The following is a 17117-nucleotide window of genomic DNA, read 5'->3' as shown; positions in this document are numbered from 1 at the left end:
GAGCTAGCTGTTTTTTCAGACTCTGTGGAAACAGCCACTAGACAGATAGAATTGCTGAGAGAACAAGCTGGAAATCGGCCAACCCTCAAGATAATGAAAACTAAATACGTAAAAAACTGGGAAAACCCAAAAATTCAAGTACCTATCACTAAATGAATGAGACATTTCAGAGAAAGAAGCTATTAAAGCAGGATTATTAAAATGCAAACAGTGTACTACCTCACCGATAATGTACTAGGTGGTTATAAATAAAGTGCAGCTACTCACAAAGGTCCAGTGTGGGCTGCAATTATATGGCTGCAAAACTTGGTAAACATTCTAATGCATTAATGTGGAACTGATTTACGCTGGAAAAAAATTGGTTCCAACTGTAGCCACACTTTGAATACAAGAAAGACATACAGAAATGTTTCCTTACGTAATGGATTAGGGACGGGACGTGGCCAGAAACGGTCAAACAAGTGAAAAAGTCATAATGATGATTTTAACATTAACTGCTGCTTCACTTGGTTCAAGAATCATGAAAGAAGGCTGTATACGTGGAAGAGGCCTGGAGATACTGGAAGGTTTCAGATAGATTATATAATGGTGCGACAGAGATTTAGGAACCAGGTTTTACATTGTAAGACATTTTCAGGGGCAGATGTGGACTCTGACCACAATCTATTGGTTATGAACTGTAGATTAAAGCTGAAGAAACTACAAAAATGTGGGAATTTAAGGAGATGGGACCTGGATAAACTGACAGAAAAGATGTTGTAGAGAGTTTCAGGGAGAGCATTAGGGAACGATTGACAGGAATGGGGGAAAGAAATACAGTAGAAGAAGAATGGGTAGCTTTGAGGAATGAAATAGCGAAGGCAGCAGAGGATCAATCAGGTAAAAAGACGAGGGCTAGTAGAAATCCTTGGATAACAGAAGAGATACTGAATTTAACTGATGAAAGGAGAAAATATAAAAATGCAGAAAATGAGGCAGGCAAAAAGGAATACAAACGTCTCAAAAATAAGATCGACAGGAAGTGCAAAATGACTAAGCAGGGATGGCTAGAGGACAAATGTAAGGAAGCAGAGGCATATCTCAGTACGGGTAAGATAGATACTGCCTACAGGAAAATTAAAGAGAGCTTTGGAGAAAAGAGAACCACTTGTATGAATATCAAGAGCTCAGATGGAAACCCAGTTCTAAGCAAAGAAGGGAAAGCAGAAAGGTGGAAGGAGTATATAGAGGGTGAATACAAGGGTGATGTACTTGAGGACAATATTATGGAAGTGGAAGAGGATGTAGATGAAGATGAAATGGGAGATATGATACTGCGTGAAGAGTTTGACAGAGCACTGAAAGACCTGAGTCGAAACAAGGCCCCGGGAGTAGACAACATTCCATTGGAACTACTGACAGCCTTGGGAGAGCCAGTCATGACTAAACTCTACCATCTGGTGAGCAAGATGTATGAGACAGGTGAAACTGATTCTGCATCAATGCATTAGCATATCTACAAAGTCTTGCTGCCATATGATAAATACAAGTCATATTGGACCTCTGTGAGTAGTTGCACTTTTTATTATAACAACTGGTATACAATAAGAAATCAGTATCCCTCAGTGTTGAACTTAGACTCTATAGTAATTTGCCCAAATGTACTTGATGCAGTAGAATGTTTAACTCTGAATAAAAAAAGTGGTAATGGAAGCACTGGAAATCACAGAAAGAAAAAATACTAAGGAAATTTTGGGTCCAGTTAAAGAGCAGACACAATACAGAAGATCCCATAATAGTGAACTTCTTACACACATTGAGAAAGTTACAGAGATGAAAAAGAAGCACAGGTTTCTATGGCCATATCCAGAGAACAGATCCCAACAGACTAACAAAAAGACTGTTCACTTACTTCAGTATATTAAAACTGGGTAACAGATGGTGCAAAGGAACTGGAAGGGACACAAACGAACCCTGAATTACTCCACAAGATATTGAGGAATGACTGGCACTCAAAAAGAAATTGATAAATTCCAAAGGTTTCCACAAAAAATCCAAGAAAAACACTGAAAGACATTTAGACAGAAGAAAGACGAGAGAAACATCAGGAAATGATGAGATAACTGTGGGATACAAGAAAAGAGAAAGAGTTGAAAAAAACATAGTCTTAGCAGATTATAAGTAAAAAAAAGTTTTAGAGGCTGTTATGCACTGGTATTGTTGCAGTGTGATACAATTTTTGCGGAAGGGCAGTATATGCTTCCACTGCAGATTATTTATTCAACTGCGCTTTTGTTACTGAGATTACTTGTATGATTACACCACAATTATGGTAATGGAAACTTATAATTGATAAATTGTGTCCGTGGCATATCTTGTCATTAGCTGGACTGTAATAGGTTGTAGGACACATTAAAGTGAAGTTTACAGTCCCATGAACAATGAGATAATTATACTGAAACACAAACTTACAGTGGGAAAGGACGAGAGGGAAAAGTGGCTGTGGCCTCATTTTGGGAATCACTATTTGCTTTATGTGATTTACAAAAACCACAGAAATCTCCTAGATGGGAATTTAACCCCGCCTCTTCTGCACAGAAATCCATTCTGCCACCTTACTTGGTGGGAGTACACTGAATAAACAGAATGGTATTCTCACAGATTTGACAACAGAGATACTTATGTAGAAATCTCATATGGCCTGAGAAAATTTTGGTAGGATTACGTTCTATGGTAGAGTACTGAAGATTGTGGGCTATATCCGATCAAAAGTCAAGAAAGAATAACAAATCTAGAGTCTGATACATTTGTGAAGAGGAATTTGATTTGAATGCAGTCAGTTTAAAATCCTGGTGGTGAAAGAAATTCTCATCATGTATTTGGCTGGCAAATGCAGAAGTAATGGTACGAAGTGCTAATGCAATGAATTAAATCGCAAACCGCTCTACAGTGTTCCATTGCAAGGATGCACATGTTGATAGTGATCCATCCAAGAGATGGGCTTACTAAGTTTCGTGGTATCTGAAAGAAGCAGACTATGCTGGCACTGGATTTCACCATCTCCAGAAATGGTTGTTCAAAACCACCAGTTACACGAAAAAATAACGACATACAGTTTTCAAGAATATGAGTGTTTTCAGTCACAATTCTGAAGAATAACATGTACAGTTCAGATGTATGTCATGTCTTGCATCTATATTTGCATCTTAGAAGAAAAAAGGAGCTGGCACATATGACAATATGGACATCTACTGCCTCAGAAAATAAAGCAGTCATCAATTCAGAGCTCAGCTTGAACAACATAATGCTTCACCTGACATGATCCCATTGGAGGTGGTATTCTTTGCCTTCTTTCAGACCTGTGGACTCACTTACATGACCAGTTATAAGAGAATCTTCAGTTTAAAATTCTATCAGAACCACATTGCAAACTGTTATTTTTCACATACTTTAAGAACTGCCAGAGGTGACAAGTAATCTCCTGGGAGTGGGATTAGATCCAAAACCCTTGGCTTTTTGTCTGAGAAGCCCACCAACTGAGAAGCTACTCCTGTCTGTGGTAATAACCTTTGTTCCGCTAATCTTGTACCATGGGCAGCTACTGAATCTTGAAGCATAGCATCTTTTGTACTTTTAGTTTCATTATTATGTTTCTCGCAAATGTATCCTAAGAGGATATATGGGTAGTGGTGGGCCCAATGGTAAAATGACTTGATCAATTACACAAGACAAGCAGTCCAGCTATCAGTACAGGTAATAAAGAATGAGGCACAAAAAGACCAGTACGCTGCAACAAGTAATATTTAATGATTGTGAACACCAACATACATTTATGTTTGCTGTCTTTTTCTTGTTATACCTGATCTACTACATTCTTGATGGCATTCTTTCCAATTGCAAATAATAACATACTGTACATTGTTTCAATTCATTCACATTCTGGATGAACTTTTTTTTCACACCAATAAAGAAACTTCAGTCTTTAATACCATACAATTTAACAGCTACAGCAATATTTTTTAAATCTGTAATAATTTTGTCACAAGAAACATGTTATCCACAGTGTGGATACGAAAATGTTTGACCCTAGACCTGGCACAGTTTGCAAGGTTTTCTGAGCAGTGATTGTCATAGGCCAAGTTACGCATTCACTGAACTTAACAACATACTCTGTCCAAGATGTCTAGCTATCTATGTTTAATATCATCAATGTCACAAGATGGCAATAATGATTATGGTAACAACAATTAGTTAATTACACTAATTCTTACCTCCATTTATGCTGGGTGCCTGAGTATGAAAATTTTCATCGATAAAGTTCAGAACAGTTTCGTTGCAGTTATTTTCCAAACTGTGTATTACTGGTTCTCCTTCAGGAACTATGTAAGACACCTCTGAGTCATCGAGATCAGCGTCACCTAAGCAGTTCAATGGTGAATTTGGATCTGCCAAATCACTATCCTTGTTTGCACTCTCACCATCAAAAAGAAAAACTTGAATCCTATCTTCTTCAGTCGAACAACTCTGAGGGTCTGCATCATCTATTATATATGACACACTGACTCCATTTGTAGTAGCCAGAGTTTCACATTCTGCATCTGCTTCAGTCAAATCTCTATTGAAATTTGTGTCTACTGTAGCCTCCTTTTTAATCTTCCCAGTCTTGGCTGCCGAGCTAAGCACTGGAGACTTGTCATTCGAGCTTGTATCTGAGCCCTGAGATTCAATTAACTGGACCATGTCAAGTGCTTCACTTCTGTCATTACCGTGGACTTTAATCACATGATGCACACAGTCACACTTTGCAAAGCATTTATAGTTACAAATGGGACAGCGATATCTGTTCCATCCGATATGCACAGCCACATGTCTTCTCAAGTTTGGCAACTTGTTGAACTTCTTTTGACAAGGCAAACACTGTAGTCGCTTTAAATTTATGAGAGAATGCATTTTTCTCTCCATTATTGGAGAAAAATGTTCCACAGAAGAACTTCTTTGAGCCCTGTGTTTGATGTTTTCATGATATTCACTATTTTCATTGGTTTCAGATGCACTACCTTCCTTATCACTTACTTCATCCACTGTAGCTCTCCTCTTCTTCAGAGCACAATTTTGTGGCAGTTCTTTATCAATGCTGGCAAGTCGTCTTTTGGATCTGAGAGCTGACCTTGCTGTGGCACTCCTCTTATGTGTCTCTCCAGGAGAATTAGCAGTATTTCCTTGGGATGCTTCAGAAGGATTAGTTTCTAGCTTGTCAGTGTCGGTAATTTGACTCTCAGCTGCATCTAGCCTAGAAACATAATGCCTCTTTTTTGAGAAATCTGTATCATTTTCATCATCAACTTCTGCTTCGGATAGCAAGGACTCTGTTTCATCTTTCACTGGTGGTGAAATGTTCGGAATACTTTCTGGAGACACAGACCTACTGAAGTTATTGCTCTGTTGCTGAGAAGAGGAAGGAATATTTGAACCAAATTTACAGTAGTCTCTTCGAATCTGGATTTCTATGCGTTTACCGAGGACTTCTTTCTTAGGGGCATCAGACCAATTGCTGCCACTCGAGTGACGAGCTCTTTGAACATTCTCAGAAACTGGAACAGCCTCTGCTTTACTCTCATTCTCTCTGTTGGATGTCACAGGTTTCGTTGCATCAGTATTACCACTTTTTGGTGCAGATTTCTCAGAAGATGCTTGTGTCATATTTGGCACTTTGATTTTCCTGGCAGCTATGCGTTTTTGACAAATCTGGGAATGAGATGTCAGTGCTGCACGACGTTCAAACCTTCGGCCACAGCCCCCACATCTTTGTAGCTCTTGATCGTCCTCAAAGTTGTCCATCCACTCCTGACCAAAAACAAACATTTAAATTAGTCCTCTAATGCCTGGACAAACATAATTATGAGAAAGAAGAAATTATGCAATGAATCACTTTGCTGAATGTAAATAATTTGGAAGGAGGAGTACCTCCAGCAATAAATCTTCTGCAAGTGTGGAAAAGATACTGCCTTCATAAAACTGTCAGTATTTTTCTTGTTTTGATAAAATATTGGTTTTGATTATTTTGAAATAGTTCTGCTTTCATTAAAGTGTATAGGTAGCCTGTCATTTGTATGTTACCTGGATCATAACTGTGCTCTCTCATTATATGGGGAATGCATTAGTTGTTTTACAATTGTAAAACATGCTTCCCCCCCCCCCCCCTCTCTGCTTGTGTGTGTTGTGTGTGTGTGTGTGTGTGTGTGTGTGTGTGTGTGTGTGTGTGTGTGAAATAAGAAAGATGAGCATCATCTCTTATCAATACAGGACATCAAAAAATCAAAAATATTATACAAAAAATGGAATAAACTCCCAGGCCATGGATGCCACTGAATACTGCAATGAACAGACCTCGAAATGCTGTACTTCAATAATAAATTTAGAAATATACAAGATAGCAGTTCTGACAGGATATGTTTTAAGCTTCATTAAACAGTTAGAGGGAATATTAACAAGGCAGTAGAAATATGTTACATATAGGATACCCTCTTGCATTTTCGCACTTTATGTGTGTGCACATAATAGGCATCAAAATACTCTTGTCAGGGACTTTTTTATTATCTAATAAAAACTACTGATATAATGAAAACTGATAAATGGGAAGCAGAAATGTTTGACTCAGTTTCATACATCATTATTGATGTCTGCAGCTGTCATTCATAATTTAAATAATGAAACACTGCATCAGTTACATATTTTTTCATGCTCAGCACAGTGTTTTGAGAATTTTTTCTCGATATCAAGTGCAAATATTTACATAAGTATTTTGTGTGGTGTTCGCATGTGTGTTGCTCTGCATCTTTTGAACTGTAGTCATCTTTTTGAGGTAATCTGGCACTGTGCTTCCTCAGTTATGTAGAAACCCCCCCTCCCTGACACACACACACACACACACACACACACACACACACACACACGCACAAACACAAACACACAAGAACTATAACTCACATTGTTTTTTTGTGTAACATCACAAAAGATACCTACATAAACATCACACTTAACAATGAGAATAAATCCTTGAAACACGTTTTGCTAACATGAAAATATTCATAATTTACGCTGTGCTTAGATCAAAAACATTTGAGCAATGCAAACTGAATTAAGGTGTCAACTAGTGCTACAAGCAGCGAAAAGACGAAAAACACTACATATGGTTCGACAGAGGTGTGTCAATGACTGCAACAACCACAAAACTGCACGTGAGTTGCAGAGACAGTTTGGAAATGGTTGCGATTGGTCATTTATTCATACACACCTACTCCTATCAGCCACCAAGCAGAGTAGAGTTTGGCAGCAGCAGGAGACAGGGCACGAATTGTTCCAACTTTTACAAGTTTACCGGTTTAAATCCACTAAGTAGAGCCCCCTGGTGTAAAGAAACTTAACCACATAATGTTTGTAAACACTACTTGATGGCCAACATCATGCCAGTGTCATTTTACGTCAGTTTTGTTTCCACAAACATTTTTTCGTGAAGCGTAAATTGAGGGAAAATTATAAATACGCTGATGCAAAATTGGGTGTGAATTAACATTGTGGACACAGGAAATTTGATGGAAGTGATAAAAAATGTTGTAAATGGTGGGAAAACATTAATTCTGTGAATGTAAAAGTGGGGTTATACTATAACTGAAAACTGGTTGTATGTGGAGATTTCAGGCAGTCCTTGACTTACTGATGTCCAGCTTTGATTTGATCCCCACAGTATTATTCCCAAAAAGAATAGAAGGAACTATTGCAACAGCAGCTGAAGATTTATTGTCTGCCATGAATAAATATGTGCTCCATAATAAATGGTTTATCTGACAATGATGGTCAAATGACAGCCATAAACCCATCTGTTGTGTTTAACTACAAGAAGGGAGAACTTTGTTTAACATAGAGGAATAGCTATAATGAAGACAAAAATGCACTGCAAACAGTATTGCAAAAATTCTCCAGTCATCAAAAAAGCAAACACCAAATACTATGCACGAAAAATTGAAAATTTAGAGAACAACGAAAGGGCAATCTGGCATGTTATTAGGCTTGAAACAGATAAACTTAGTAACAAAAATGATAATTTTCTCTCGGATGACGGGTAGCAATGAGACAGATGCTATGGTAATCAAATCATTGGCTACAAAATTCAATGAATTCTTTCAAAGTAATTTAAAATCTGCTACTTTTAAATCATAACTAAGTTACCTTATTTTCTTGGTCAATTCGGTTCTGTTCTTTCCGAGCAGCTTCTTGCTCAGTAGGTGGAACTTTATCAGTGCTGCTACTATCACTGCAGAGTTTCTCCACACCAATTTCTCTCTTGAAAGCTTTACTCTGTATTTGAGGTCGTAGTTTCCGTACTTGAGCTGTTGTTTTGCGATGAACTGCATGAAAAATTTTCAGTTGTCAGCATAATCATTACATATATGTAGTAACACAAATTCTTTTGGTTTCAAAATTTAACAGAAATATACACTCTCAACTGTTTTCCATGTACATGGTGACCATTTTTTTCCTTTTTGATTTCTCTGTCCAGTTCGGAGTTTTGCTCTTATTTATATGTCTAAGCTACTCTCATATAACAAATTTATTTCAGTTTTTTTAAACCCATGTAGGCCATCTTAAAATCTTATGATTAAATATAGAGAACTGTTTATTTCCAATGACAATATTCATGCATTAACTATCTTTCTAGGTTCAGCCAAATATACTCATTCATTTACAGTTTTACATTTTTAAATCCATTTATTCTGCATACCAAGGAAACTTGTGAACTCTTGTGAGATATTTAACCACTTAATTTAATGACTGCCTAATGAGAATAGGCTCACAATATCAGTATCTATACTTTCATCTCTTCATGCTATAATCAGTGCCTGTACTCCCATATCTTCACACTATAGACCAAAAATATTTTGCCTGTTATTTGCAAGTTTAAGATTTAGCACTTTACACCATAGGCCAAAAAATACACAGAATAGCCAAAGAAACTGGTACACCTGCCTAATATAGTGCAGGATCCCCGAAAGCACGCAGAAGGGCCGCAACACGACGTGGCATTGACTTGACTAATGTTTGAAGTAGTGTTTGAGGAAAGTGACACTATGAATCCTGCAGTGCTGTCCATAAATCTGTAAGAGCATGAGGGGGTGGAGATCTCTTCTGCACAGAATGTTGCAAGGTATCCCATATATGCTCAATAATGTTCATGTCTGGGGAGTTTGATGGCCAGTGGAAGTGTTTAAATCCAGAAGAGTGTTCCTGGACCCACTCTGTAGCAATTCTGGACGTGTGGGGTGTTGCATTGTCCCACTGGAATTGCCCAAGTTCGTCGGAATTCACAATGGATATGAATGGATGCAGGTGATTGGACAGGATGCTTACTTAGGTACATGTCACCAGTCGGAGTCTCATCTAGACGTATCAGGGGTCCCATATCACTCCAACTGCACATACCCCACACCATTACAAAGCCTCCACCAGCTTGAACAGTCCAACAGTCCCCTGCTAACATGCAGGGTCCATGGATTCATGAGGTTGTCTCCATACCCGTACACATCCACATCTATCCGCTTTTGATACAATTTGAAACGAGACCTGTCTGACCAGGCAACATGTTTCCAGTCATCAACAGTCCAATGTTGGCGCTAGCAGGCCCAGGTGAAGCGTAAATCTGTGTGCTGTACAGTCATCAAGGGTATACGAGTGGGCTCTGACTCCGAAAGCCCATATTGACAATGTTTCGTTGAATGGTTGGCACGTTGACACTTGTTAAAATCTGCAACAACTTGCAAAAAGGTTGCACTTTTGTCACACTGACCGATTCTCTTCAGCCATCGTTGGCCCCTTTCTTGCAGGATCTTTTTGCAGCCACACCTATGTCGAAAATTTGATGTTTGGCCGGATTCCTGATATTCACAGCACACTTGTGAAATGGTTTGCGGGAAAATCACCATTTCATCGCTACCTCAGAAATGCTATGTCCCATCGCTTGTGTGCCGACTATAACACCATGTTCAAGATTTAACACTTACTTTCAACTATTTCAATGAACTGTCGCAAATCATTCTCGTAGTCAGGGTGTTTGGAATTTCCCATTGCAAACTTGTAGGACTTGCAGAGGGGAATGTATCCATAATATTTTGTGTAACGTGTCCACCTCTGCTGAGGGAAAGAGAAAAGTCTTAGAGTTGCTTGTCCCAGTATACAATAGGGTAGACAGGCTGACGTGTACTATGTCAAATGGTCATCTGATGTCACTTAACATCCGCCTTACTGAGAGACTTCTGTAGAGAGAGAGAGAAACTGAAGTGACACTGATGGGATGGAGAGTGTGTACCAGAAAGATGTTTCGTAAGTTCAATGTTTCTAACATTGATGGTCGCCACATTATGCCACTGTTGTAAGGCATCATTACTATTCTGTACATACAGTATGCTGGGTACTTTTTCATTTTGGAATAATGTTAACATGTAATGTTCAAGTGTTAAGACAAACAAATGTGCCTAAGTAATAAACTGACGTATCCTTTCGAACTGTTACCTCATAATTGCAGTGTGTCAGACCGAATTCAATTCCTCAAGCAGAAGCGGATGAGTTAAACATCTGAATTGAAAACATCTTAGAATGGAAACGCTACATTTTCAGTCATGGGTTCCTATCCATGTGTACTCAACCTCCTCTACAAGACCTAGATGTTCATACCACGAATTTCCAAACACCCTGCACAGAGCTTTCTGGTCTCTTTCTATCTGAGTACTGAAGAGAGAAGAGAACATGAAATCTACAAGAAATAGTACTACTCTGCAAATAGAATGATATATGACAATTTGCCACAGATTCTAAGTCTGCTGCACCAGTAAACTCTCAGGAAATTCTAAGAGGTTTCGCATTTAGTTGAAGCTACCACTTAAACACACTTCAATCAACATAGAATACAAAATGAAACTGCACCAGGTTCCAATAAGCTTTTGTATTAGTGAATGAAATAGAACAAGAAAGATCAAATTGTCTGCACCATTGGCACAGTCGACCATGTAAGAAGTAATTAATACTGAGGTTCAGAGTCAAGTTGCACATGTTTGCCCATACCTAATGAATAACCATGGCAAAACTGACTTTTGTCATGAATCACACACATTTAAAATGAAAAATAAGTTTTGAGGGTATGAGGTAAATCCAAGCAATACAAATATGATCATTTGCACAACATCCACTAAATATTTTCTGTCCCAAATGTTTGTTTCATAATAATGTCACAATTGTAAGTTCAATTCTGTTAGAGTTCTATTTGCCACTGACTTCACAGAAAATAACTGACATCTCATCTTCAAAGGTTATTTTGAGGTGCAGAAGCTCTGGTATGGTTAATGAATCAAATTCCATCAGATGACTGGCAGTGTTGTCCTCTCAATACTAGTAATCAAATTATATATTTCCCAATTTACAGGCACTTGCAGTACAGTAGTTTAGGGGCACTGATACTGCCCTTCCATGAAGCCAGCAGCTGGCAGAATTTGTTATGTGCACTAGCTCAGTCTAAAAGAAAAGAAAAAAAAAAGTCTTTAAATTGTGGCAGCTGACTGACATAAATCATTCAGCAAGTCTTTTTCCTCCTGCTTCTGGAGCCATGTCCTCCACAGTTCTTAATAACTAACTGCCATACATTCATGTTGTCTCCTCGTGTGTCCACAAGTCCACAGACATAAGACTGGTACTGGTCCTGAAGACCTGAGCTTTCTAAGACGACCTGTAATAGCATGTGTTCATCATTACATTAGTTGCAGTGTATAGCAGAAATCACCTTAGGAAACTATTATAATTCTATTCATTAATATAATGTCATCTGATGTCTTAAGTGTTGTTGACTGCCTTGCAATATGCCATACTGCATTGTATTACACACTTAGAATCATGAACGACTTGTACTTTGTTGTTTTTCTGTGAAAATCAAAATGGACTCTTAAGTTCTTAGACCTGCTTGGATCAAACATGGACTTCACAGTCTTATTAACAGTCAAGCATATATCCTTGATGATGCCACATAGAACACTGTCTTATCTTCAATTTTTAGTTTGCAAAATTTGCTTCAATGGGAAAATTTTGAACAGTTTCACAGATGATCTTTTTATATATATATATATTTTTAAAAAAAACTGTCTCATCTTTTTTAAAACAGCGTTTATGAACGCTAAAATCTTGGGCCTTGTTCCTGCACAAACAATCATACAAAGTTTGTGAGTGTGGTTGGAAATCTCACTTTTGTACTAACAGTGTCAGTCAGAGAGATTTTTTTTTTTTTTTTTGCTTCATATTCTATACTGCATTTTTGTTGCATGTTCTTTCTTCAGAATATTCTTAAAAATGAAAAATAAAAAATAGAATTAAAAAGGTTCTTCACAGTATATCTACTTCCATAGTTCCTACTTCCATAGTCTTCACCCACATCCTATCAATTCTCCCTCCCTCTCCCTTGCTGCAAACACTTTGCATTTTTCTACTTATATAACCTTCCAATTGTGAATTCCATTCCAAACTAATAGGCATGTATCTGTACCACTTTTCTATTTGTCTCCCTTACATGTTCCCCTAACATCCTCCCCCTCATTATTTTATCAGGGCTCAGCTGAATGCTTTATGTGAGGTACTTGTAACAATTTAGTCAGAGGTTATCAGTTTTCAAAAAATGCTATTGAATTTGAATGGTATAATAGGTATTGGAATGACTCCTTACCCTCTCCCTTAAAACCCACATCCTTTCGTCTTTCCCTCTCCTTCCCTCTTTCCTGATGAGGCAACAGTTTGTTGCGAAAGCTTGAATTTTGTGTTTGACCTGCCAGCACTTTCGTTCAGTAAGTCACATCATCTGTGTTTTTAGATAGGTATAAACTCTGTTTGATATACAGTGTTCATTACTCAAAAATTGTATGTACTGTTTTTAAGGAACTTTACATGCTTTTCCCAATGAATAATCAAATTTTTCTTACCCTTGTACAGATGTCGATAGACACTCCAATTGTTGCTGAAAGTGTTCTTGCAACATGGGCACGGATAACATAATCTATATGCAGTATGCAAGGACTTCATGTGGTGTGCAAGTGTTTTTCGAGTAGAAAATCTTGAGCCACCTGTAAGATACATTGTACGTGTAAATTACATGTGCTGGTTTAGCTGTTTCTTTGTTTCTTTTTACACACACACACACACATATATATATATATATATAAACACTGTTCCGGAAATCAAATGCTTGTGGACAGATTGAGTCTGTTGTGATACACCTTCTGCCAAATATGTTACATATGTTGCAATTCTTTTAAAATGAGGCAAGTGAATGATTTAATGATTTTATACATACAATACACCAACAGTAATAATGGACATGGAGCAACATCTAAGCATCTTGTATATTTGTTATAAAGAATTTTATAAAATACAACAAAAAGCACAGTGTCAAGTCTTTTACAGTCAGGAACTGAACATTTGGAATATTTAGACTGAAATGTCCTGATGTTGGAATGATATTAAAACTATGTAGATATTTCTCTCTTAACTTGTGACTATTTTGCAAGGTTCAGATTTCTGTCTATTTTAGTCCAAATATCCCCAAATGCAATAAGGGAGCTATTCAAGGTGGTGTCAGTCCAGGGAAAATCGTAAGCTTGTTACTGTAGGAATAAATTCCATAATGAGAATGAAAATGAAGTTTCGGCATATGTACCAAAGGGCACCACCTGACATTAAGAGGTCAAAAGAATGGCAAAATGAAGCAAAGTGAAGATGTTTAGGGAAAGAAATAGCTTGGGTGAAGAAAGCTGAGAATAAGAATCAATCCCAGCATTTTTAAACAAACCATTATGGTATTGATTTTAAAATGATTTTGGAAAACTGCATAAAATCTAGTTGGAATGATCAAATGGCGATGTGGTTCTTTTAAAACTGGAGCCCAGTGCCTTAACCAAGGCATCATTTTTCTCAGTGTAATCTGCATCCCCAGTCAAGACTGTTAAAGCAGACTCGTGTGATACTTCTCAAGAACAAATTTTTGCCAGCATATGTGGCTGGCAAGGAGAGAAGAGGTGATGCTCTGACGCTCTTAATCACAAAACTTTCCACTGATGCCTGCAGCTAACTTCTAAACCTCTCCACAGTGTCTTATTGGGAGAGGGAATGTCACACCATTGATGGTGACCACTTTGAAGAATAAGAAGGTAAATTTTACAGCACGGAGAAATTCACATTATTTTATAAAACTTGTAGAGTGAGATATTCCATTTTAAGAGGAGCAGAGAGAAATTACAATGTTTGAGTGTGGAAACTGTAAAATCAAAAGACTGGGACCCAAAACCAAATTATACTTCTCTCCAGCTGTTTAACAATGTCTGATCACATGATACGGACAATAAAAGTTTCAAGATAAGGCTAGACACAGTTTCAGGGATCTGCTTTAAAAAAAAAAAAAAAAAAAAAATTGAAACGTAATTTACTCTACAAGTAGAATTACGTGCCATGAAAGATATTTTACCTGGGAGGAAAGCAAAATTCACCTATTAGTGTCATAGTGTTTTTGAAAGAATATATACTTACAAACAATACAAGAAAGATAAAGCAATGCTTTGGCTTAGCTTAATAACTTCTGTCCATAACTATTCGATCATTTGTAGGATGAATGCAGATGCCACAGGACGTTTCCACATTACTTGTGATATTGTTACAATTACAGGCATCAGGCATTCAGAAAGCTCTATTTTGCATTACAATCTGTTGTTTTTATTTCATGCTCTGTATTTTTTAAACATGGAAAACTGATGCCATCCATTAGTTGAAACTATTATCTCCTGCTCAAGCCTATCCAGTCTTTGGTTGTTACCATCCTGTGACGATGCGTGTGTGAGGAGGGTTCAGTGTGTGAGGAGGGTTCTTGTGACAATGCACTGCAAGTTTGAAGTGGTTCCAGGCACGTCATTCGTGTTCATGTCCGCAGGTACTGTAGGCCATTTCATTCATTTAATTCCTGTCTTCTGCATGAAAGACTCCACAAGGTGGAAGCAGTGTGCTCAAATATTGTCATCTTGAAAGACAAACCTATTTCAGAATACTGCCTGTTCAGCTGCACAACAGGTTGGAGGATTTGGTCCAATACTGCACAGGCCATAAATTACACTGATGCTGCTGAGAGGTGCCCAACACCCATGCCATATACCAGCCTGAAATGTTCTGAACCCATAATTGACTGAAATCCACTGAAAAGCCAATATACTTATATCTTCTGTTAAAAAGGTGGCTGTGGGTAGCAATTTTCTGCATCCAAAAAGCTACTGAGAAAGAGGAGTCTGATAAACAGACCACAAACTATGCAAGTCAGGAGAGAGTCACGCAAAATATTTTTTAGTAGTTTATGAAGCAGATCTCAGTGGCAAAAGCAATAAATTTAAAACTCCTTTACTCAAATAATTCTATCTGTATATTAAGTTAGTCACTCAGAAGGAGAGGAGGAAGTTAAATGAAACATCATGGTTTGAGATGGTACGTGATATTATTTCAGTGACTACAATACATAGTCAAATTTACAAAGAACATGGCAGTTTGAGGCCACTTATTAGTATGACATTAACCCCTCTAGTGTGGATGCATGCACTGGTTTGGTTAGGGAGAGTTTCCTAAAACCATTTTATCCTTGTTGAGCGAAGCAGGCCCACAACTGTTGTAACTGGTCCTTGATCTGGGATGGCACTGGGATGAAGTTCTCATCCTAATTGGTCCACACATGTTCTGTAGGGGACAGATCTAGGGATATTGCTGGCCACAGCAGCATCTCAGATTCACAGAAACAGTTCACAGAAATACATGCCATGTGTGGACAAGCATTGCCCTGCTGAAAAATAGCACCACAATACTGTTGCATGAGAGTATGAGCAATCAGGATGTCCATATCATACTGTTGTGCTGTGAGTGTACTACCAGTCATTACCTGAAGTCATACCAGATAGCTCCACACACAATTCTGCTATAAGTAACTCTGCTGTGCCTCTCCAAAACATGGAAGAACAGAACGTCTCACCAGGTCACTACTGTAATCGCCAATGTTGGTCATCCGAGGTCGTGCAGAAACACAATTAATCACTGAACACAATATGACACCACTCATCGGAATTCCAGGCCTCTCCATCACAACACCACTACAGACACTGCTGTCTGTGTTGTGGTGTTAATGGCAGCCTATGCAGGGGACAGTAGTTCCATAGTCTGCAGTTGCTAAGCTGGCCAATGGTGGGAGATGACATACAGAGTTGTCGGGAATCCAAAATTGGTTCTTGGATGAAAGACACAGATGTGAGGGCGTTTACAATGTGCTCAGTGGTCGATGTGGTCAACCAGAACCCCCATGACGAGCATGCATGCCCTTGTGCTCCACTGTATTCCATCACCAGGCCACTGTCACATCCAAATATCCCACGATCTGGATATTGCAGGATTCGACCAGCTGGCCAAAAGACGACTCACAGTAAAGCCCCTTTAAACACAAGTCAGATGCTGATAACACTGTCTCACATGAGTATGCAGCATCTCATGTCACTCAATGTCTAGCTCTGTTCATACCCCTTATTTTTCCTACCTGGCCTGGTAACAACACTAAATATTAACATCACTAATGCATTTTTGTGGCCACTTTACATGTCAAAGAGAATTGCAACTCTAATCACTAAGGTCCCTGCCAGTGGTGGGTTAAGTTACGTTGACATCGAACCATGTCTTTTGGGTGCTCAACTTCTTTGCCGGCCAATGTAATTACAAATTTATTTTGACCTACTTAGATATTCCAACAGGATAAATGGATACAAGCAATATTAGTGATAGGGAAGGACCCATATCCTGTTTACGGACTATGAAAGACTGAAACTGGTGTCAGATAGATAAAAAATTTAAGAACATGCTTTACTCTCTAGCATTTGCATTTTTTGGAACTCCTTGAACAGAAGAAAGTATACTGAACTGGAAAAAGAAAGTTTGTGATGAATAATTCCTGATAGGAAGGAAAAGTTACTCCACACTATTGATCGGGATGAGCACAAAAAATTTCTAGGAAATGGTGAGTAATTTTTACTTAAGTCCTTTAA

General features: G+C 38.2%; 1 protein-coding gene across 2 annotated transcripts in view; it reads right to left on the bottom strand.

Moving 5' to 3' along the window:
• LOC124595624 overlaps positions 1 to 17117 on the bottom strand; it is a 61899-nt gene that overhangs the window by 22341 nt on the left and 22441 nt on the right. For both annotated transcript variants that reach the window (XM_047134446.1, XM_047134447.1), the window contains 3 exons: positions 12987 to 13127; positions 8206 to 8384; positions 4251 to 5823 (listed from right to left, as the gene is read on the bottom strand). In XM_047134446.1, coding sequence (XP_046990402.1) covers positions 4251 to 5823; positions 8206 to 8384; positions 12987 to 13127 — 1893 coding nt within the window. The remainder of the gene's footprint in view (positions 1 to 4250; positions 5824 to 8205; positions 8385 to 12986; positions 13128 to 17117) is intronic.

The sequence above is a fragment of the Schistocerca americana genome, chromosome 2, assembly GCF_021461395.2.
Source record: "Schistocerca americana isolate TAMUIC-IGC-003095 chromosome 2, iqSchAmer2.1, whole genome shotgun sequence".
Lineage (NCBI taxonomy): Eukaryota > Metazoa > Arthropoda > Insecta > Orthoptera > Acrididae > Schistocerca > Schistocerca americana.
This window is presented reverse-complemented; position numbering and strand designations above follow the sequence as displayed.